The following is a 24208-nucleotide window of genomic DNA, read 5'->3' as shown; positions in this document are numbered from 1 at the left end:
TTGTAGTTTTTTAAAGTTTAAAAATAGAAATACAATTTAAAAACCCCAACAACCACAATATTTTCCACAAGAAATAAGAAAGGAGCATGAACTCCCGTCTTTGCTGCTACCTTTCGCTGGGGTGGGGACAGATATCTTACTGCTCAAACAGAGGTACGGCAGCATCCAGGGTTTCTCCATTGTTTTATTCGGGCATCTCTCACTTCCTCCCCGAGAAAAGAGGGAAGGCTCCGGAAACCGGAAGTTTAAACTGTGCGTTATTCTCAATTTTCTATCTCTGTGAAGAGAAGAGAAATGCGAGAAGAGAATCTGGATATGCGCACTTGAGGGGGGAAGGGCGAAAGGGGAAGCCGGGAGGTATTTGGCTGGAACCGAGACAGCGTCTGGGTTAGCAGCGCTGGGCGTGTGTTGGTCGTGCAGACCTGGGGGCTGGAAACATTTCCTAGCTTTCTTTACCGAAAGGTTTCTTCCAGTTAATGTTTATTTATTTTTTATATTTCTATCTTTTTATTATTGCATTTAATGTGTGCTATTCCTTTCGAATTTAACACATCGACTTGTTTAACGCATATACAATAACACTGATATTATATATAGTATGTTGGACTTATTGGTTTGTTTATAAAATCTGACCACTGACTGCAATTGTTTTTTTAAAAAAAACTTGGTGCACCATCTAAAATTAATCACTGGTTTTGCTTATGTAAAGACTGTCATGTGCTCCTCCTCTTTACCATTGCAACATGCTTGTTCACCTGCATCTTGTGCTGGCCCAGACAATGGAGGTGGTGAGAAGGAAGGGCAGTAGATGCCACTGCCTACTTCCTCACTGGCTCTCTGCCTGTCAAGCAAGCAAGTGGTAGAAATAATGAGAAAACAGTGGCACCTGGTGACTGGTGGTGAAAAGGTAGACTCATTGAGGGAGGTGGCCCATTGAAGGTGTTTTGGCCAAAGGCACAGCACTTAGCAGTTGGGAGGGAGAGTGGTGCACCAAGTATGGGGAATCCCCCTGTTATCTCTGATCAGTGATATGAGATAACAGAGCAATTCCCTTCCTCAAGCCTCTGGTAGACTCCAGGGGGTGGGGGAAAGTCAGGGGCCTGTGTGGGGAGCCAAAGCCTCTGTGGACCAGCTGGGGAACCTCTGCAGGTTGAAGTTTCCCATCCTTGATCTAGCCTGATGAAGAGTTCTGGAGAACTCAAAAGCCATTTCTATTGCGCCTTTCTAACAAATATTCAAGTTAGTGTACAATAAAAGTAGAAGCTATACACATAATAATATCTGCATTGTAACACCCAATTGTTGTTGTTGTTCAGTCGTTAAGTCGTGTCCAACTCTTTGTGACCCCATGGACCATAGCACACCAGGCCTTCCTGTCCTCTGCTGTCTCCCAGAGCATGCTCAAGACCATATTCATTGCATCGGTGATGCTATCTAGCCATCTCATCCTCTGCTGTCCCCTTCTCCTTTTGCCTTCAATCTTTCCCAGCATCAGGGTCTTTTCCAGGAGTTGTCCCTTTGCATTAGGTGGCCAAAATATTTCAGCTTCAGCATCCGTCCTTCCAATGAGCATTGGAAGGAAATCAACTCAGAGTTGATTTCCTTTAGGATGGACTGATTTGACCTCCTTGCAGTCCAGGGGACTCATAAGAGTCTTCTCCAGCACCACAGTTCGAAAGCATCAATTCTTCGACGCTCAGCCTTCCTTATAGTCCAGCTCTCACAGCCATACGTTACTACTGGGAAAACCATAGCTTTGATTATACGAAACTTCGTCAGCAAGGTGATGTCTCTGCTTCTTGCTATGCTGTCTAGGTTTGCCATAGCTTTCTTCCCCTTCTATATGCCAAGAAGTGATGGGGCCAGATGCTATGATCTTTTTAATGTTGAGTTTCAAACCATCTTTTGCACTCTCCACTTTCACCCTCAACAAGAGGCTCTTTAGATGCTCTTCGCTTTCTGCCATTAGGGTGGTATCGTCTGCGTATCTGAGGTTGTTGATAATTCTCCCGGCAATTTTAATTCCAACCTGTGATTCATCCAACCCGGCATTTCTCATGATGTACTCTGCATATAAGTTAAATAAGCAGGGCGACAATATGCAGGCTTGTCGTACTCCTTTCCCAATGTTGAACCAAGCGGTTGTTCCATGTCCAATTCTTACTGTTGCTTCTTGTCCCTCTTACAGGTTTCTCAGGAGACAGGTAAGGTGGTCTGGTACCCCCATCTCTTTCAGAATTTGCCACAGTTTGTTGTGATCCACACAATCAAAGGCTTTAGCGTAGTCAATGAAGCAGAAATAGACGTTTTTCTGGAATTCTCTTGCTTTCTCCATGATCCAGTGAACGTTGGCGATTTGATCTCTAGTTCCTCTGCCTCTTCCCCTCCCTGCCCACCCAAACGCCCCCCTTTCCCCTTCGTTACTGCCAGTAACTAAGCCTTAGGAGGGGCATTTCAACCTTTCAGAATGGGGAAAAAAATTCAAAACAGCCAGGAAATCACAAAATGATTGGTGGATGGAGGAAAATGAAGGTGGCGGAGGGAGGGAAAGTGGATAAAGCCATCTGGGGAAACCAGGAGCAGCAGAGTTGGCCCCCAGGCATGAGGTTCCCTGTCTCTGATCTAAAGCAGGCAGTGTCGTTTCAGGTTTTGGAAAACCTTTGGGCAATATGCCCTCAGGGCCTCTCCTCCCTGAATAGCGTACCTCCTCATTAATGTTGCTGCTGCCCATTTGCTTGCCATGTCCCTCTGGGCACAATCCACACCACTTCCTTGAATGAAAGGACAAGATCAGTGGAGGCTGCTTCTCCTTGCTTCTGTTACTGCTTACTCACTTGGAGAGGGCAGGTGACATGCATTGATAGCAGGAAGGAAGAGAAGGGGGCTCTGTGGTTAGCAGTGGTCTCTCTGCTCAGGCAAGGCACCCCAGCAGATGCCCAACAATTCCAACCCCTGCTGCTGGATCTGTTATCGTGCCTAATATACATTGTACTTGTTTTAATACACTCTTAAGTATTTAAAAAAATACTTTAACACAGAACACTAATTAGGTTGAAATGATTTATTGAAAAGCTTAGATTTTCCAGTGAAACTATCACAGCGTACAAGAACATAATAAAAACATTTCTTTGATCAGCTCTTTCATCTGGTTGCTGTGGTTATATTCATGTACAATCCACTTTGCAGAGATATTTCTTCATGCAGCTATGTATACAGTAGAGATTATAGGAAGAAAATAAGCAGCTGTTTCAAATATTTGAACTGGACCTCTATTTTTGCTTATTGTAAGTTATTTTTAGATTGATTCCAGAATATAGAAAGACTTACACCAATGCCCATTCTGTTGAGAACCACAAATATTACAGTTCTTTCAATGGGGCTTACTCCCAGGTAAATGAGAATAGAATTTCACCTTATTATATTCAACAATGACATTATAATATACTTGGGTTAAGCTCTTATTCAATGTATAAAAGTCTAGGACATGTATTTATAAGATCGACTGGACACAGGTCTGATTCATTCTGTCCTTTGGAGGGCTTGAAGAGTTCATAGTACAACCTCAGGATACTGAATTGTTTAATGCACCAACACAAAGAAAATAATTAACCTAGAAACTTGCTGTACTGGTTACTAATGCTTCGCTCTGCTTTCTGCGGTTGCCTAACCCCATCAAACTGGAGCAGTTGGAGTTAGCTGAATTAAATCCGCCCAACACATTTGTTATTGTGATGGTTACGAAATCTCACTGATGTTAACTACTTTGTTGTTGTTGTTCAGTCGTTAAGACGTGTCCTGTATAGTTCTTCTGTGTATTCTTCTTCTCTTCGTGACCCCATGGACCATAGCACGCCAGGCCTTCCTGTCCTCCGCTCTTTCCTGGAGCATGCTCAAGTTCATATTCATTGTATTGGTGATGCCATCTAGCCATCTCATCCTCTGCCGTCTCCTTCTCCTTTTGCCTTCAGTCCTTCCCAGCATCAGGGCCTTTTCCAGTGACCTTTCTCTTTGCATTTGGTGGCCAAAATATTTGAGCTTCAGCTTCAGTATCTGTCCTTCCAATGAGCAGTCAGGGTTGATTTCCTTTAGGATGGACTGATTTGACCTCCTTGCAGTCCAGGGGAGTCGTAAGAGTCTTCTCCAGCAGCACAGTTCGAAAGCATCAATTCTTTGGCGCTCAGCCTTCCTTATAGTCCAGCTCTCACAGCCATACGTTACTACTGGGAAAACCATAGCTTTGATTATACGAAACTTTGTCAGCAAGGTGATGTCTCTGCTTCTTACTATGCTGTCTAGGTTTGCCATAGCTTTCCTCCTAAGGAGCAAGCGTCTTTTAATTTCATGGCTATAGTCACCGTCTGCAGTGATCTCACAGATTTGCTAGCAACAAAGCTAACAAATCTGCTTCTGTTAGGTCCCTGCTTCTTTGTCCTTTATCATGCCCGTCTTTGCACAAAACATTCCCTTGAGATCTCCGTTTTTCTTGAAAAGATCTCTAGTCTTTCCCATTCTATTCTTTTCCTTGATTTCTTTGCATTGTTCATTTAAGAAGGCCTTCTTGTCTCTCCTTGCTATTCTCTGGAACTCTGCATTCAGTTGGATATATCTTCCCCTTTCCCCCTTGCTTTTCGTTTCCCTTCTGTCCTCAGCTACTTGTAAAGCCTCATCAGACAGCCACTTCGCTTTCTTGCATTTCTTTTTCTTTGGGATGGATGTAGTTGCTGCCTCCTGAACAATGTTACGGACCTCCGTCCATAGTTCCTCAGGCACTCTGTCAATCAGGTCTAATCCCTTAAATCTATTTGTCACCTCCGCTATATATTCATAAGGGATATAATTTAGGTCATACCTGAATAGTTTAGTGGTTTTCCCTATGTTCTTCAATTTAAGCTGAAATTTTGCAACAAGAAGCTCATGATCTGAGCCACAGTCAGCTCCAGGTCTTGTTTTTACTGACTGTAGAGCTTCTCCATCTTTGGCTGCAAAGGACATAATCAATCTGATTTCGATATTGACCATCTGGTGATGTCCATGTGTAGAGTCGCCACTTGTGCTGCTGGAAAAGAGTGTTTGCTATGATCAGCGTGTTCTTTTGGCAAAACTCTATTAGCCTTTGTCCTGCTTCATTTTGTACACCAAGGCCATGCTTGCCTGTTATCCCGGTGATTTCTTGACTTCCTGCTTTAGCATTCCAATCCCCTATGATGAAGAGGACATCTTTTTTTGGTGTTAGTTCTAGAAGGTGTTGGAGGTCTTCATAGAACCGATCAACCTCAGCTTCTTCGGCCTCACTGGTTGGGGCATAGACTTGAATTACTGTGATGTTGAATGGTTTGCCTTGGATTCGTATTGAGATCATTCTGTCGTTTTTGAGATTGTACCCCAGTACTGCTTTCCCCACCCTTTTGTTGACTATGAGTGCTACTCCATTTCTTCTAAGGAATTCTTGCCCACAGTAGTAGATATGATGGTCACCTGAATTAAATTCGCCTATGCTTGTCCATTTTAGTTCGCTGATTCCCAAGATGTCGATGTTCAATCTTGCCATCTCATGTTTGACCACCTCCAGCTTACCTTGATTCATTGATCTTACATGCCAGGTTCCTAAACAATATTGTTCTTTACAGCATCGGATTTTCTTTTCACCACCAGACACATCCACAGCTGAGTGTCCTTTCGGCTTTGGCCCAGCCGCTTCACTCTTTCTGGCGCTACTTGGAAATGCCCTCTGCTCTTCCTCAGTAGTATATTGGACACCTTCCGACCTGAGGGGCTCATCGTATCTTTTAGCCTTGTGATACGTTCCATGGGGTTTCTTGGCAAGAATACTGGAGTGGGTTGCCATTTCCTTCTCCAGTGGACCACATTTTGTCAGTCCTCTCTGCCATGACCTGTCCGTCTTGGGTGGCCCTGCACGGCATAGCTTATGGCTTCACTGAGTTACGCAAGCCCCTTCGCCACAACAAGGCAGTGGTCCATGAAGGGGGTTAACTACTTGGCTGGCCTTATAAAGGTTCCCCTTGAGGTTTTTCCCCCTCGTTGCTCTTTGGCCCTTGTCTTCATGTAACAATATTTATTTTCATCAAATAAAAATAAAATACAAGAAAATATACAGTTAACAATGCAATCCAATCCTATACATGTCTACTTAAAGGTAAATCCCACTGAGTTCAATGGGATTTGTTCTTGGATAAATGTGTATAGGATAGCAGCCTCAGTTCTCACCAGAAGAAAAAGCTTATAACTGAAAAATAGTATATAATATTGAGAATTTCTTGACATATTTCTTCATATGTTTTAATACTGTTTCAGTAAACAACAACAACACTCTTTGGCCCTTGTAACCTACCCACATCATTGCTAAGAGGTAGACTAAGCACAGGAAAATACTGAGAATAAAATGCTGCTCATTAGCAGGCCCATGCACCTTTGCCAGAAAAGAAGCCGCGTTGAATACAGTGAGGTTTATTTCTGAGTAAACATACATAGGCCTGAGCTGCGCAGGATCCAATGCAGGCTAGTTACCACAGCCCCTTAACACACTTTATATACATTCATAACAAGGCAGCTCACAAATAATACAACCTATGTGTCATGTGAAAATTTTATAAGTGCTTAAAAGTGCATAGGATTGTGCCCTAAGGCTGCAATCTTATACACACTTACCTGGGAGTAAGTTCTATTGAACGCAATGAGTCTTACTTCTGAGTAGACATACATAGGCTTACAGTGTAAGAAAGAAATTTTGCACATGCATCACACTCCAGTGCTAATACGTTTACTTAGAAGCAACAGAGGGGTGGCTGTGTTAGTCTGTTGCAGCAAAAAGAGAGCGAGCGAGCGAGTCCTGTGGTACCTTAAAGGCTTTATGGTGTTAGGTTTTGTGGACCAGAGTCTGCTTCATCAGATGCATGAAGTAGATGCATGCTATTCTAAGTTGGCAGGGTGTGTGTGTGTGTAACACACACAGTTGTGGGGGAAGGGTTGTAAACAATGAGGTGAGAGGGAAATTAAATCCAAAATATACAGACTGTAACAATTATGTAAAAGCTTAAAATCATTATAATGACAATTCATAAAGCAGTGTTGATGAGAACATAAATATCCTGGCATTGGTGAGCTAACTAACACCTCTAGAATGATTAAAACACATTCGTTTGATTCAGGCCAGAGGTAATAGAGTTGAACTTCTTGATATGTTGTTCAGTGGTTTCATGCTAGAACTTCAAAGGGAGACTACAGCATAAATCCATACTGAATTATAACTTGTCAAAAAGTTCACTGAGTGTCAGTCGTCACTGTAAGCATTTACATGTAGGTTTTGACATCAGTTTCACAGTCTATAGTTCTTGCATTTCATTTCCCTCTGATCTCACTGCTTACGATTCCCCCTTAAGAATGATGTGTATATATATCTGCCACCTTAGGATAAGAGTTGATTTAATGCATCTGATAAAGTACACCCTAGTCTACAAAAACACATGCCATAATAAATATATCTTTCAAAAGGTTATGCATGTTTCATTCTCTTTAAGAGCTTGGTCTCAACCACTTTCTCAGAGTGCAGGATCCAGCCCATCTCTAAAGCATTCCTATGATCGTTCTGAAAGATACTTGTCAATATGCTTTTTATTCAGAGGACTTATTCAGGATCCAGCCCCACCTCAATACGTCCCAGTGGCCATTTGGACAGGTAATTCTTTTTTTAAAATTTGTTTTGCCATATGTGGGCGGTCCTTAAACTCTACTGTGTAAGCAACCAGACACTTTGGGTTTGAAGCATTCCAAAGGTCATTCCGAAATTCAGTGTGCTCCTATGTCCATTTCTGATGTATTTCAGTGACAATTCTGTGTCTTTCATTTTAATATGTCCCCAGTGGAGTGAAGCCTAAGTAAGGACCACACTTTTTAAGGCTTTTTATTCTTTGCACATGATTACCTAGGACTCAGTTCTTATGGTCAAAAGAGGTTTCAGATATTGCAAGTCTGGGCTAAAATTAATAGCTTCACCCTATCATGTTTACCTATCAATGAGGCCCACTGATTTCTGTGGAATTTACTCCCAAACAAGTGAAATCTATGCATTACTCAGAGGTAAATCTCACTGGATTCAATGGAACTTATTCCCAAGTAATTATGCGTAGGACTGCAGTCTAAGGCTGCAATTTTATGCATGCTTACATGGCCCAACCCCATGCATGCTTACTCGAGAAAAGCCCCACTGAGTTTTCTGACAGACTTATTTCCTAGTACAGCCGAAATCCCAGCGCGCCATAACCTGAGAATTCGTCTGATCTGAACGCACTGGAACTCACTCCAGGGTAACATGCATAGGGGATTAGGCTGGATGTGTGCCTAGGAATGCAACCCAAGGACTTTATTACAAGAGCTCTCTGTAGCCCGTTTTCCGCAGATCAGCCTTCCCCCAAACCTCGAGATGTGTTGGACTACAACTCCCAGGATGCCTGACCATTGGCCATGCCTGTTGGGGCTGATGGGAGTTGAAGTCCAAAACATCTGGAGCCAGGGCACCAGCTTGGGGGGAGAAGGCTGCCCGGGAAGATTCTTCGAGGCTGCAATCCTACGGGAGGAACTAGCCCCGCCGAACTCGGCTCCTCTGACAGGGCGCTCCTGTGCACGGTCTCCTGGGAGGAAGCCGCGTTCCGCTCCTGAGCAGACGCGCGTCGCGGCCGGGGCCGTGCCGGCTGGCTGGTTTTTACGCTCTCCTCTCCTCCTTCCCTCCGGCCTGTCAGCCAGCGGGAGGAGCCTGTCTGCCTGTCAGCCTGCCTTGTGACCGGAAGGGCCGGGGAGCCGCCCCCGGAGGAAGCAGCAGCTGCGGCGCCTCGCAACGGTGGCGGGGGAGCCGCTGACGCCGCCGGGGCCTGGAGCGAGCGGGCGCGCCTGGGCCGGCTGGCCTTGACTGGAGCAGAGCGGAGAGGGGGAGCCCGCGGGAGGCTCCGGCTCTGGCAGACCCGGTAACGGGGGGCTGAGTCCCCGCTGCGCCTTCCCTGCCGCCGCCGCCGCCTCCACCACACCCGTCCAGCCGCCGCTCCTCCTCGTCCTCCCTTCGCCCCGTCCCTCGCCATCACCCCCCTCGTGCCGACCCGCCGCGGTCCAGCGCCCTGCGGTGGCGTTTCACCCGGCCCGGCGCCTGCACCCTCCTCTCCCGGGCTGGGGCTGGGCGTGGTGCCCGGGTTTCTGGGGGGCAGGATCGTGGTGGCCACTGCGGGCCTGGCTTCGGAGGCTGCTGCTGCTGCTGGAGCTGGGGTGATGCAAAAGGCCCGGTCCCACCTCGGGGTTGGTAAGGGGAGCAGGACGCTCGGCCCTTCGAGGGCGCGTCTGATGGAGGGAGAGGCTGCAGCGGCCGAGGCGCCTCCCTGGCGCTTCGCAGGAATGGTGCAGAGGCACCACCACCTGCTTATTCCCCATTAGACCGAGGCTGCCGGTCTGTGTGACAGGGAAGCCTGTGCCACCCGCTCAGCTCTTCGCCGAGGGGCAAGCTGTGGCCCTTCAGACTGCAGACTGCTCTGTGGCAGTCTTGCCCAGCCCGGTGCCCTCCAGATGTTCGGGACGACGACGACTCCCAGCATTCCTGACTGTTGGCCATGTTGGCTGGGGCTGACGGGAGTTGAAATCCAAAGCAGCTGGCGTGCACCAGGTTGCCGGAGGCTGATCTGTTGATTGCCTTTCGATGTGCAAAACATATAAAAAAGAAAAATACCATCATGTTAATAAAAAAAAAAAAACTAAAACTGTCAAAGAGAAGTGGCATGGCCCACACAGAAGTTTTTTGCCTCACTGAGGGAAGAGAGAAAGATGCTCATCAAAGGTTTGAATTGGTCGTTCTGTGCTCTTGAAAAAGTGGATAGTAGACCGCCTTGCACAGTCAAGCTGTCCAAAAAGCAGTCCCAAAGGGCACAATCCTATGCATGTTTAGACAGAAAAGAAGGCCTACAACTCCCAGCATGCTCCAGCCAGCCATGCTGTCTGGGGAAAGCTGGGAGTTGGAGGACTTTTTTTCTGTCTAAACATGCATAGGATTGCACCCTAATTTTCATAAGAAGCAATGTCTGAATCTTTAAAGCAGGGTTGGGGAAATGTGTGGCCCCCCCAGGTGTTGTTGGAGTTCAGCTCCTATCATCCCTAACCATTGGCTATGCTGGGTAGGGCTGATGGGGTTTGTAGTCCCACAACATCTGGTGAGCCACACATTCCCCACCCCTGCTTTAAAACAGCATTACTAGGGCTCTGTGGTGTGTCATATTAGAACAGCAACACATGAAGGAGTGGTATAATCTCTCAAGGAAAGTGCTGTAGTTTCATTCTGGTTAACAAGAATTCTGACTGAAGGAGCAGATATGTTTGATTTTGAAATTGCAGACTGACTTCTGCTTTGTGTGTGTGTTGTAATGTTCTGTCGTGGCTCCATATGGTTTGTTTTGCTATTGTATGTATTCTAGGCACTACTGGGCACTCAAGATCAGAGTAGCCACTCCTGGATAGAAACGTTAATACTGCTAAGAGTATGCACATTACAAATATATTTTTTATATTTGTGTGTGTGTGTGTGTGTGTGTGTGTGTGTTACTATTTGTGTGTGTATGCTGTAACATAATATAAAAACTATTTACATACAACATTGTATTTTTAAGGTTTTTAATCTTTGTAAACTGCCCAGAGACTTTGGCTATTGGGCAGTATAGAAATGTAATGAATGAAATGAATGATTTTGATTCATAGTTTTATTTTTATTTTTTTTAAAAAAGGGGGAAGACAACATAGACACACAATACACATCATTACAACAGCACACTCAAGGATACACTAAAATACATCTAAGATTATAAGGTATCTACCCTCGGCTCCCCTTACACAACAAATGCTTATTATTGATCTCTGCTTCTTATCTTAGTTGTATATCATACATTGAGTTCACAGACATTATTTCATTTCTCCTAATTTTTAATCAATGATTGAGCGACAACTGTTCAAAGTGCTTTACATTCTCAGCAAACCTTGCCACAATCCTGTGAAGTAGGCCAGTATTATTATCCCTATATTGCATATGAGGCTGAAAATTAGTGGCTTGCATTTGTGGCCTGGGTAAGATTTGAATTGTTCATTTCTTGATTCCCATTCTTAGCTGCTGTGCTACAATATTTGTGTTTAAAACAATAGTAAGGTTGCAATCCTTACTACTTGGGGGTAAGCCCCATTGAAAGCAGCGGGGCTTCTGAGTAGACATGTATAGGATTTTGTTGTAAAAGTGTCTTTTGTTGTAAAAGTGGAGTAGATAAGTAAGTGTGCAATCCTATGCATGTTAGACAGAAAAAAGCCCTACAACATCTGGCATGGCTGGCTGGGGAATGCTGGGGGTTATGGGACTCGTTTCAGTCTAAACATGCTTATAATTGCATCCTAAAATGTGAAAGTAAAACCAGGTAGTTTATTCTTGGATAAGAGTGTGATTTATATGTGTACATGTAACATAAATAAGAATGGCATAGATGGATTATTGTAGTAAACCAATGTTTATAAAGATGGAATGTGATAGAAACATTAAACATCATAATTTCAATGGACTTTAGAAATGTAATTTAGAATGTGGTGGCCTTCTGAGGCCATACATGCAAACAAGATCAGATGAAAAAGCTGGCATGTTGGTTTCTTCCAAGTAAGAAGAACTGGGGTGTAAGAATATTTTGTGTATAAGTAATGAGGGACTACACTTGATGCTTTAATATTTTTAAAAATCTAATGTCAAAGAAACATGGTTAAACTCACCAAACTATTATTCCTTTTAAATGTATATTATCCTTGCCGTGTTAAGGCTGCAATCCTAAACACACTTAACTAAGGAGTAAGCTCATTGATATTCTGTTTGTTTCTGAGTAAATGGTGGTAAATGGTGAGATAGCTATAACATATGATAGACACATAACTAGATTTGTTGTTCAGTCGTTAAGTCATGTCCGACTCTTCGTGACCCCATGGACCATAGCACGCCAGGCCTTCCTGTCCTCTGCTCTCTCCCGGAGTGTGCTCAAGTTCATATTCATTTCATCGGTGATGCTATCTAGCTTTCTCATCCTCAGCCGTCCCCTTCTCCTTTTGCCTTCAATCTTTCCCAGCATCAGGGTCTTTTCCAGTGACTTTTCTCTTCGCATTAGGTGGCCAAAATATTTGAGCTTCAGCTTCAGTATCTGTCCTTCCAATGAGCAGTCAGGGTTGATTTCCTTTAGGATGGACTGATTTGACCTCCTTGCAGTCCAGGGGACTCGTAAGAGTCTTCTCCAGCACCACAGTTTGAAAGCATCAATTTTTTGATGCTCAGCCTTCCTTATAGTCCAGCTCTCACAGCCATACATTACTACTGGGAAAACCATAGCTTTGATTATGCAGTCCTTTGCCGGCAAGGTGATGTCTCTGCTTCTTACTATGCTGTCTAGGTTGGCCATAGCTTTCCTCCCAAGGAGCAAGCGTCTTTTAATTTCATGGCTACAGTCACCATCTGCGGTGATCTTGGAGCCCAAGAAAATAAAATCTGTCACTGCTTCCATTTCTTCCCCTTCTATATGCCAGGAAGTGATAGGGCCAGATGCCATGATCCTAGTTTTCTTAATGTTGAGTTTCAAATCAGCTTTTGCACTCTCCTCTTTCACCCTCAACAAGAGTTTCTTTATATCCTCTTTGCTTTCTGCCGTTAGGGTGGTATCATCTGCATATCGGAGGTTGTTGATAATTCTCCCGGCAATCCTAATTCCGACCTGTGATTCATCCAACCCAGCGTTTCTCATGCTGTACTCTGCGTATAAGTTAAATAAGCAGGGCGACAATATGCAGCCTTGTCATACTCCTTTCCCAATTTTGAACCAATCGGTTGTTCCATGTCTGGTTCTTACTGTTGCTTCTTGACCCTCGTACAGGTTTCTCAGGAGACGGGTAAGGTGGTCTGGTACTCCCATCTCTTTCAGAATTTGCCACCGTTTGTTGTGATCCACACAATCAAAGGCTTTAGCGTAGTCAGTGAAGCAGAAATAGATGTTTTTCTGGAATTCTCTTGCTTTCTCCATGATGCAGCGAATGTTGGCGATTTGATCTCTAGTTCCTCTGCCTCTTCGAAACCCAGCTTGTACTTCCAGTAGTTCTCGGTTCACATACTGCTGAAGCCTAGCTTGTAGGATTTTGAGCATAACCTTGCTGGCATGTGAAATGAGCACAAGTGTACGGTAGTTTGAACACTCTTTGGCATTACCCTTCTTTGGAATTGGAATGTAAACTGACCTTTTCCAGTCTTGTGGCCACTGTTGAGTGTTCCAAATTTGTTGGCATATTGAGTGCAGCACTTTAACAGCATCATCTATTAGGATTTTGAATAGCTCAGCTGGAATACTGTCATCTCCGCTAGCTTCGTTGTTAGTAATGCTTCCTAAGGCCCACTTGACTTCACTCTCGAGGATGTCCAGCTCAAGTTCAGTGACCGCACTATCATGGCTATCAGGGACATTCAGATCTTTCCTGTATAGTTCTTCTGTGTATTCTTTCCACCTCTTCTTAATCTCATCTGCTTCTGTGAGGTCCCTGCCTTCTTTGTCCTTTATCATGCCTGTCTTTGCACAAAACATTCCCTTGAGATCTCCAATTTTCTTGAAGAGATCTCTAGTCTTTCCCATTCTGTTGTTTTCCTCAATTTCCTTGCATTGTTCATTTAAGAAGGCCTTCTTGTCTCTCCTTGCTATTCTCTGGAACTCTGCATTCAGTTGGATACATCTTCCCCTTTCTCCCTTGCTTTTTGCTTCCCTTCTTTCCTCAGCTACTTGTAAAGCCTCATCAGACAGCCACTTGGCTTTCTTGCATTTCTTTTTCTTTGGGATGGATTTCGTTGCTGCCTCCTGAACAATGTTACGGACCTCCGTCCATAGTTCCTCAGGCACTCTGTCTATCAGGTCTAATCCCTGAAACCTATTCCTCACCTCCACTGTATATTCATAAGGGATATGATTTAGGTCATACCTGAATAGTTTAGTGGTTTTCCCTACGTTCTTCAATTTCAGCCGAAATTTTGCAAGAAGCAGCTCATGATCTGAGCCACAGTCAGCTCCAGGTCTTGTTTTTACTGACTGTATGGAGTTTCTCCATCTTTGGCTGCAAAGTATGTAATCAATCTGATTTCGATATTGACCATCTGGTGATGTCCATGTGTAGAGTCGTCTCTTGTGCTGCTGGAAAAGAGTGTTTGCTATGATCAGCGTGTTCTCTTGGCAAAACTCTATTAGCTTTTGTCCTGCTTCATTTTGTACACCAAGGCCATGCCTGCCTGTTATCCCGGTGATTTCTTGACTTCCTACTTTAGCATTCCAGTCCCCTATGATGAAGAGGACATCTTTTTTGGGTGTTAGTTCTAGAAGGTGTTGGAGGTCTTCATAGAACCGATCATCCTCAGCTTCTTCGGCATCAGTGGTTGGGGCATAGACTTGAATTACTGTGATGTTGAATGGTTTGCCTTGGATTCGTACTGAGATCATTCTATCATTTTTAAGATTGTACCCCAGTACTGCTTTTCCCACCCTTTTGTTGACTATGAGTGCTACTCCATTTCTTCTAAGGGATTCTTGGCCACAATAGTAGATATGATGGTCACCTGAATTAAATTTGCCCATGCCTGTCCATTTTAGTTCGCTGATTCCCAAGATGTCGATGTTCAATCTTGCCATCTCATGTTTGACCACCTCCAGCTTACCTTGATTCATTGATCTTACATGCCAGGTTCCTAAACAATATTGTTCTTTACAGCATCAGATTTTCTTTTCACCACCAGACACATCCACAGCTGAGTGTCTTTTCGGCTTTGGCCCATCCGCTTCACTCTTTCTGGCGCTACTTGGGAATGCCCTCTGCTCTTCCCCAGTAGTATATTGGACACCTTCCGACCTGAGGGGTTCATCTTCCGGCGTGATATCTTTTAGCCTTGTGATACGTGCCATGGGGTTTTCTTGGCAAGAATACTGGAGTGGGTTGCCATTTCCTTCTCCAGTGGACCACATTTTGTCAGAACTCTCTGCCATGACCTGTCCGTCTTGGGTGGCCCTGCACGGCATAGCTTATGGCTTCACTGAGTTACGCAAGCCCCTTCGCCACAACAAGGCAGTGATCCATGAAGGGGATCATAGCTCGTACATCACAAGAACACAAGAGGAGCCTTGCTAGATCAGACTAAAGGTCCATTTAGTCCATCATGCCCAACAAGATGCTTCCAGGAGGCCCACAATCATGGCATGAAGGCAATGGCCCTTCCACTCTGTGGCATACTACCTCTTAAAGCTATTGCTTACATTATCCATACCTTGCCAAAGAAGTTCACATCTGTATGTATGATGGAAGGGGAATGTCATGCAGTTCCGTTGCACCTGTGATGGGAGATGTCAGATTAAGGGAGCAATCCTATGGCCTCTAGTCAGCAGCTAGATGGCCATAGGATATGTGGTTTTCTGGGAACTGACCTCGGATCCCGCGCTCCGAAGTCAGTTCCTGGAGAACCAACCTTCCTCCCTTCTGCACTGCCTTCTAACCCTTGCAGGCAGTGCGGAACAGCCCCATGGTTGAAAATGGGGCATGCCGGGGGGCGTTCTGGGGTGGGGAAGGCAGAAATGTCAGTAAGATGCATCCTATGTGTCCGGCAGCCTCCTCCCCCGCTCCACCTTCCCCTCCGTGCGTCTCCTTCCCTGCACTGGATGGGCAGTCGCCTCTGAGTTCGGAGGCAGCCGCCTATCCCCATAAGATTGCGCCCTAAGTAACCCATTCAGGCAGTCTTGATCCATCTCGGAACTGCTCTTTATCACTGGGAGTGAGCTCTTCTGAAAAACTCTTCCTAGCCCTCATGATGATGATTTCTAAAAGTCTGAAAAGTGGATAGGAGTTGTTCCAAAGGATTGGGTACTAGAAGATCAGGGACCTAAATCTGTCTTAATGTTTAGCATTAACAATTTTGAGGGACTGATGTTCTGATCACTCCATTTTATGACAGGGTTTAAAATAAACTCAATGTAATTGTTTCCTGAAATGGACTCCTATGTAGCTGAGTGTAGGTGAAAAGAGACAACTTGTATTGCTAAAGTTGTCAAAGGAGAGAGGGCTGCTTCCTCCTCAGATCTGCTTCTTCCCCCCCCCCCCCGGCCCACCCCCAGTGGTGACGGTTGTGGGCAGGCTGTGTGTGGGCAAAGCTGTGTGGGTATGGTCTGAGGGCACATGATGCAGCCACCACCTGAAGCTTAGCTGCTTTGGGTTTGTTTAGTGCCTGGATTAGGAGAGTGTCTGGGAAGTCCATGTACACCACCTTGAATTCCACGATGGAAGAAAGGTGGGATATAAATGTACTAAATAATACCTAAGTATGCCAAACATGTGCATTGCATGCATCCTCCTAGAGTAGTTGTTTTACAGTGGTGCTATTTTGGACAAAGCCACATGCATGAGCTGTAACATCACGGAGGTGCCCCTTTCCCATCCCCAGTGATACCAGATGCTGGAGCTGATGAGCTTAGGGCCCATGGACAGCATATTTTGAGCAAATTTTGTTCAAATCTGCTTGCCTTATATTAGCTTCAGGCTGCCCATGTACTGGCCATCAGTCAACAAATGTACCGTTTCGGATGTTCCATTGTAAAGTGCACTTATTTTTAGGAAATGTTAATAAGTTACAGATTTGAACTGATTAATTTTAAATGTCCTATTTGTTCTTCTCTATTGCATGGGTGTGAATAAAAATGCAGCCTTTCTCTCTTCACCCAGCAGGCCATCTGGAAAGCACAATGAGTGTCAAGGCCTTCAAGCTCGTCCCCGCGGTTGAGCGGGAAATGCTAATGGGTGACAAAGCTCGAATCAATATCGAATGCATTGAGTGCTGTGGAAGGAACCTCTATATTGGGACTAATGATGGGTCTATCTGTCACTTCCTCCTGGAAGAGAAGAATTCACCAGCAGAAAAAATGGCATTTTCGGTCACTAAGCAGCTGCATAAATACCTAAGTTTTCGGAAGGCTGTGGGAGAATTGAAAGCAGCTTCAGCACTTAATAGACTTCTGGTGCTTTGTGACAATACCATCATGTTAATGAACATGATGAATTTGGAACCCATACCCACGGGGGCTAGAATTAAGGGAGCTGTGACGTTCACGTTGAATGAGAACCCCGTGAGTGGGGACCCATTCTGTGTTGAGGTTTGTATCGTTTCAGTCAAACGGAGAACCATTCAGCTGTTCATGGTATACGAGGACAGGGTCCAGATTGTGAAGGAGCTTTCCACTCCGGAGCAGCCCTGTGCAGTTGCCGCAGACGGCCACTATTTATGCCTTGCTCTGACTACCCAGTACATTATCCTGAATTACAATACAGGAGTCTCCCAGGATCTTTTTCCTTACTCTAGTGAAGAGAGAAGACCAATTGTGAAAAGAATAGGCAGGCAAGAGTTCCTGTTGGCTGGACCTGGAGGATTAGGTAAGGCTGCAGTGTCTCGTTGCATCCCATTTGAAGGATTTTTGCCTTGTCTGCCCTCAAAGGTTTTCCTTCGTGATCAGACAAAACTTGCTTCAATCAGATTTGTTCCTTCATGCAACACTCTGGGAAATCTTGATATCTACTTTCAATATCATGCTATCTTTTTCTGCACAACAGATTAGGATTTCACAGCAGGAGAGCATACAACAACAAACAAATAAGAAAATAAAAGTAAATGTAAAAACAGTATGGTGGTGGACACTGGGCCTAGTCATTATAGTCTAGTCATTATAGTTGTCTAGTCATTATAGTTGTCAAGGGCAATATCCAGTAATACCTCAAATACTTGTACAACCCTATACCATACAACAGTTTGTTTATTTTATTTGCTTGCATCTGTCCTCCTGATACAAATTCAGGGCATTTACAACAATAAAATAACAATCGCCTAAAACGAACAATACAAATCATCATTAAAAGCAGTTAAAACCAAATTATAAAAACTATGTGGCATTTAATTCTGAATGCATATGCTTAGGATTGTGCTCATAATGCCTTTTCCTTCCACTTACAGTCAGGTTTAGAACATAACTGATGTTGTAATGTACTTGAAACTTCCTAAGGGTAGCAGCTATTCAGCAGTGGAACAGACTTGGAGGTGGTGTGTTCTCTTCACTGGAGATACTTAAGTAGAGGCTGGATGGCCATCTGTTGGGTATATTGCACTTGCAAGATTCCTGTACTGAATAGGTGGTTGGACTAGATGATGTCTAAGGTCGCTTCCATCTCTTTGATTCAAAGTGAAATTTAATGTCTCTTTCCTTTTAACAATAAGAAGAAAGGGCAACTGAAGCACAAGGTGTTGGGCTGAAGTCATTGTCAATACATCTTATTTCTTGATTTTTCCGCCATTTAGATGGTTATTCAGGGTTGTCCAGCAAGAGACAGCCTTCTCAGGCAATTAATTTTGGGTGACATGAAAGGGCAGCAAATTGTTAGTTACTTACGTTCTTGTTGTATTTTTACTGCTAGGGGGTGGGGAGAAGTGCTTATGGGATTTCCTGCCCTAGTGCCAAAATAACTTGAGCAGCCTTAGGTATTATACACCTTGATGGGGTGGGGGAAGAAACCATTTTCTGCTCCTGCTCAAACAGTAGTATGTCTTAGGCCAGCGCCAGGACTTATCCTTTTGTGTGTGGAACTTTCTGTTCTGACGTTTTGAAATCTTAATAGCTTTTCCTTTTAACAATGAATGGTAGAGTTTATTAAATTAGTGTTCAAATTATCATGCACTTGAGAGGAACTGTTCTTTTTTGTTCAGAACTTTCGCTAAAGACACCATCATTGAGGCTTTGTAGTATGTCAATCTATACAAACAATAGTCTGAAATCCAGGTGATCAGCTGGTTGTCTGATCAACATCTCATTCACATTATTCCCTTTATAAACTGGCAGGTATGTTTGCAACTGTTGATGGCATTTCCCAGCATGCTCCGGTTCACTGGTCAGAAAATGTGGTTGGCGCTGCCCTCTGCTTTCCCTATGTAGTTGCTCTTGATGAAGAGTTCATTACCGTGCATAGTATGCTGGACCAGCAACAAAAACAGACACTACCCTTTAAAGATGGCCACATTCTACAAGACTTTGAAGGTACCATCTTGTTAATCTTGCACTGATGTAGATGTGGACTCTTTTTTCCCTTTTTTAAAATAATTGCTTTGGTGAATATCTAAATCTATTTTGTTTATAACCTTTAAAAATGCAAAAGGCGGGGACTTGCCAAGAACTCGCTGCCAAGCTGCTTTTCCTAATTATTACTCAATTGAATGTTACTGGTAGTATCCAGTGCTGGCACAGTGTTAGTACTAATGACATTGTGGCAATGTAAACCAGTGCTAGTGCAGTGTCATTGGTGCTTGCTAAGAAACGGGGGAAAGCCACATTTTTTGGCTGAACTATTATGTGGAAAGGCAACTAACTGATGAGTTCTATAAATAACTAGGGAACATCAGCACATCTAAACTCTACTAATCTGAAGTTTCACTTTTTCAAAATGGAGGGGAAAATGCATTTGCGCAAGTATCACCAAGCATCTGTGTATACAAACAGTGTTTGTGAATACCTGCTAGCTCTTGCATCCTAGATCCTCTTCACTAAAACAGCAGCAAAGATGTTCAGGGCGCAATCCTATGCATGTTTAGACCGAAAAAAACATGGCTGGCTGAGGAATGTTGGGAGTTGTGGGACTTTTTTCTGTCTAAACATGCATAGGATATCCTCAGTCCCATTGCTAGCTAGATTTTTGCTAGGTGCCACCTTCCTGCTTTATTGTGCATCGCCATTGTCTGATAGAAATTGTTGTTGTGCTGCATTTACTATGAACAGGTGTATTTTCACTGTTAAAAGCTGTATTCAGTATTCTTTTTTCTCTCTCTTTTTAATGTCTTTTGCTATGGTGCCAAATGTCAATTGGACATTTTGTTTTCATTTTTTAAAATTCAGGCAAAGTAATTGTAGCTACCACCAAAGGAGTATACATCTTGGTGCCGCTACCTTTGGAAAGACAGATTCAGGATCTTTTGGCCAGCCAGAGAGTTGAAGAAGCGCTAGTGTTAGCAAAGGGAGCCCGAAGAAATATTCCAAAAGAGAAATTTCAGGTCGGTCTGTATTTTAAATATATCTAGTCATGTGAAGATGATGGAGTAGCAAACAAACTGTGAAGATGAAGCTTAATTTCGATATATCTGATAACATGTTGGAATTGCAAGAAAGATACCCTTCTTGGTGCAGCTTACAGGATGCACTCCAAATGAATGGAGCTATTAGGAGTCTGTAGAGTTGGGTTAGATTGCATGTGTTAAGAGTTGGGTTTGAATGATTCTTGGAGTAATGAGCAATTCGTATTTGTAACTGGAGGAATAGCAGAGTGGTGCTTTGTGACCTGTCTAATCTTTGTCTAAATGTTTTCACCTCGAAGCAAGTTTCATTGATTTCAACAGGTCTTGCTTCCTGATGGGACCACTAATGTAGCAAGTTCAGGAGGAAGCGATAAGCATTTATAGAATGAATTTCATGTGTTCAAAGCACTTCATATACACTGGGGCTATTTGCACATAATGACAATCCATTGGTTTAAAAACCAGTGGATTGTTGGGGGTGCGCATCCCCCTCTTCCACTTTATAACACAACCCATAATCAGCTCCTTCGAAGGTTGTACAGCATGATGTCCAAACCTGGACCCCTGGGTTGTTTAGGGGCTAAACAACCCAGCAGTTAACCCAACAACAAACCATGTGTTAAACACTGGTTATTTAGCCCCTAAACAGCCTAGCGGTCTAGGTTTGCCCATCATGCTGCACAACCTACAAAGGAGCAGATTGTGGGCTGTTCTGTAAAGTGGAAGAGGTGGACGCTTGCGCGTCTCCAACAATCCATCGGTTTTTAAACTGATGTATCATTACGTGCGAACCAGGTCACTGCGTGTGGTATCCAACCCATGTCCCTCTGCCAACAGAAAGCCTCCATCAGCGGAACGGAGAAGGGTGACTTTTGGCAGTTCTCACGCCTGCAGCCCCTTGTGCATCTTTACCCTGCCCTACTGCCAAAAAGGCTCCCAGAGCATCTTACATAAGATCAATAACAAACAGCATTGACAATCTGCAGGTTTATAATCTAAAAGACAGAACAAAAAAGAAAAAAGAGATGGGGAGGAAGTTGAGAGTGGGGGAAACAAATTCAGGCACCTGTTCTTAAAGTTAAAAAGCTATTATAACAACAAACATAAATGGAAAAGTTATTATAACAACAAACATTGCGGGAAAGAGGTGCCCAGTGGAGCTGGTGTCTCAACAGAGCTGATGAAGTGACACTGCAGTCAAATAGTAAATGTAACGCCCATGCTGTGGCTTTGAAATACCAAGAAATGTATTGATGACTGAAAGATAAATAATTGACTTTCTCCATGCTGTTTTAATCTATATATAATTTTGTATTGCCTGTCATTAGATAAATTTAATTACATTTTAATAATTTAGGAAAGACAGAATATACATTGAATTCTGTTCAGCAAGTAGTAAATTATGACACTGGTCATAGTTCAGGCCTCTTGTCACATTTCCTTTCTGTTCTGTGCTAGCACTAATCGTCATGTGCCTCTGTGTACACACCCATCCTCTTCCTAGGTTTTTAACAATAAATGCTGAATTTGCACACTTCATTTCAGTCAATTTGATGTAGAGTGCTGGGAAAAGGTACTGGTGGCTTCAAGTTCATGTTGAGCTAGTCAAGTAAAGCTTGTGATCAAATTATTGAAAAGAATGAATAGGTAAAAATGGTGAATAGGTTCACTATTGCAAATGTGTGCTAAAACATTTTAAAATTAAGCAAATATTACTGTATTTGCTCTTTATGTACGTTCTGAGAGGTTCGGCTACAGGACAACTCATAAATTGAATGAATCTATCTTGATTCAAAGCAATTTGGTTAAAAACTAATCTCTCCCCTGCCCCCCATGTCTGCTTCCAAGTGTCTGTTTACAAATGTTTGGGAAGCATTTCCATGGAGGGGAGAGCTTGTATCCCAGATGTAGGCTTACATAATGTATATATGTATATTGTAGCTGTGACTAGTTACTGCTTTCCTACACATGACATGAGTGCATATGAGTGCACATAATCCATGTGCTCTTATGCAATTTCCTACATAGAATTGCTCTCCTCTACAGGAATCTTACTAGGTTGAGGGTTATAGCTCAGAAATCACTTGAGTCATCTGTAGCAGTTTGTCTTGTAGGCATGTTTCCGTTCTTCACCTGGCATCCTTTTGCAGAGCTGGTGGCCTTCTGGCCTTTTCCATCTGCATATTGTGTAAAGCAATACAAAATGTGTGATAAATGACCTGTAAATAGGAAGCCCAGTCCTGTTTTATTCCTCATTTCAGTGAGACACAACTAGTGCATTAGTCACTCTATAATACATGGTTTGCACACTTAAAATACCTATTTTTCTTTGTTTCCTTTGCAGGTAATGTACAAGCGAATCCTGCAGCAAGCAGGATTTATACAGTTTGCACAACTTCAGTTCCTAGAAGCAAAAGAACTCTTCAGGTAACACTTCATACCGGGTGAGAAATACTCTTGCAGGGTTGTTAATCAAGCATTGATTAAATCCATGCACTTGGCATTAAAGGCTCTTACGTTCTGAGACATTTTAATATGGTTAGACTGAAACACTTAAAAGGCATGAGTCTTCGGGCAGTAAACCAAGGCAAATTTGGGAGTTGCTCTTTTTGATTAGGTAGTGACCAGTGATGCCAGCTCTTTTCTAACATAGGCCCAGGTCCTGTTGGTGCATGCTTTGATTCCGGCATACTAGGTGTGTGATTGGATAACGAGATTGTTCTCGCCTGCTCTGCCCCTTGGCTTATCTAGTCCAGTTGTGGATTCAACTGATGTGCCAGACTTGATTTGGAATCAGCTTGGCATTTACAACTTTCTTTGGCAAGCGTTCAGAAAAACTCGCAAGATTTCTGTTCTGACTGTAATGTTGTTGCATACACACTGGTTCTGTGTGTGTGTGTGCTTGGTATGGCATACTCCCCGGGAATTGCAGTTTCGGTACCCACCTGCACAACTGAAGTAGCAGCTGAGGAAGGGCTGTAGCCCAGTGGTAGGAGACCTGCTTTGCATGCAGAAAGTCTCAGGTTCAATCCCCAGCATCTCCAGATAGGGCTTGGAAAGAAACTTGCCTTAAAGCCTGGAGAGCTGCTGCCCATCCTTGTCCACAATACTGAGCTAGATGGGCCAATGATGTGACTTGGTATAAGGCAGCTTCCTACGTAACGTGAGTTTATTTGTTCAGGCAGCACGGTATTTTGTAAACTATACTGCCATTTAAAAACCTGTTGTAGAACTATATGAATGGGTGAGAATTTCGTTGAGAATAAAGAGTTCACATTTAAAGAGCTGTGTGTGCACCTAAAAAGACTGGATTTGGGTGCCCGTTTGCTAACCGCATGAGCAGAATCTCATTTCAATGTTCTCAGTTGGAGAAGAACTTTGGGGAGGAAGCAGCACTCGGTTTGCAATACAGTTGAGCAAGACAAACTTGTATACTGAACTAGGTAATTATGAACGTAAACAATATCACTAAGATGCACATGTAAATGCTATGTACATATGTAAAGCCCAATGCACAATAGTCTAGGATCCTTATCTCTGGCCTCGCCCCTTCTTGCTTGGTAACCATAGTATTTTATCAGGCCCACGTGCTCTGGACTTCATGCTCCTCACATGCTACATTCTACATGGGTGAGGGTAGAACAAGCAGATGTGATTCTGCTGCCCCCTGTGTTGATATTTAAAGGCTTCCCTGGTGGTGTAGGCAGCTTGATGGAGGCAAAAGGCTGGTCATTTCATTTTATTTATTTATTTGATTTGTGCCTTATCTTTCTACCAATAAAAATGGCACTCAAAGCAGCTGTTGCTTGAAGCCGGTGGTTATTTTACTTTCAAATTATTTGTGTATGTAATGGCAAGCCACTGTGGGTGAATTTCCCCACAGAATGGCTCGCTGTTTTGTATTTTAACATTTCAAGCCATGGCGGTGGTATGCCACAGCTTGTCTTTACATGCAAACCCAGCAAGGGTGGGTTGTTGGGGTGGTTAATAAGCCACCCAGAACCCATTGCCTGTTTTAAGGTTGCGGGTGGCTTTTCC

At 43.6% G+C, this 24208-nt stretch overlaps 1 protein-coding gene across 6 annotated transcripts in view; it reads left to right on the top strand.

Annotated features, from left to right (window-relative positions):
• Nucleotides 1–8796: 8796 nt before the first annotated feature.
• The window catches only part of TGFBRAP1 (transforming growth factor beta receptor associated protein 1), a 33069-nt gene continuing 17657 nt past the window's right edge, over nt 8797–24208 (top strand). For 2 of the 6 annotated variants that reach the window (XM_084844475.1, XM_084844481.1), the window contains exons 1-6: nt 8808–8975; nt 10767–10848; nt 16789–17493; nt 18948–19142; nt 19995–20149; nt 22515–22597. In XM_084844475.1, coding sequence (XP_084700601.1) covers nt 16809–17493; nt 18948–19142; nt 19995–20149; nt 22515–22597 — 1118 coding nt within the window. In that variant the 5' untranslated portion in view covers nt 8808–8975; nt 10767–10848; nt 16789–16808. Of the gene's footprint in view, nt 8976–10766; nt 10849–16788; nt 17494–18947; nt 19143–19994; nt 20150–22514; nt 22598–24208 lie in introns of all 6 variants that reach the window. The other 4 variants (XM_084844476.1, XM_084844479.1, XM_084844477.1 and 1 more) reach the window with 3 other exon arrangements.

The sequence above is a fragment of the Heloderma suspectum genome, chromosome 3, assembly GCF_057233095.1.
Source record: "Heloderma suspectum isolate Gila_16-S chromosome 3, 16-S_ref, whole genome shotgun sequence".
NCBI classification, from domain to species: Eukaryota; Metazoa; Chordata; class Lepidosauria; order Squamata; family Helodermatidae; genus Heloderma; species Heloderma suspectum.
This window is presented reverse-complemented; position numbering and strand designations above follow the sequence as displayed.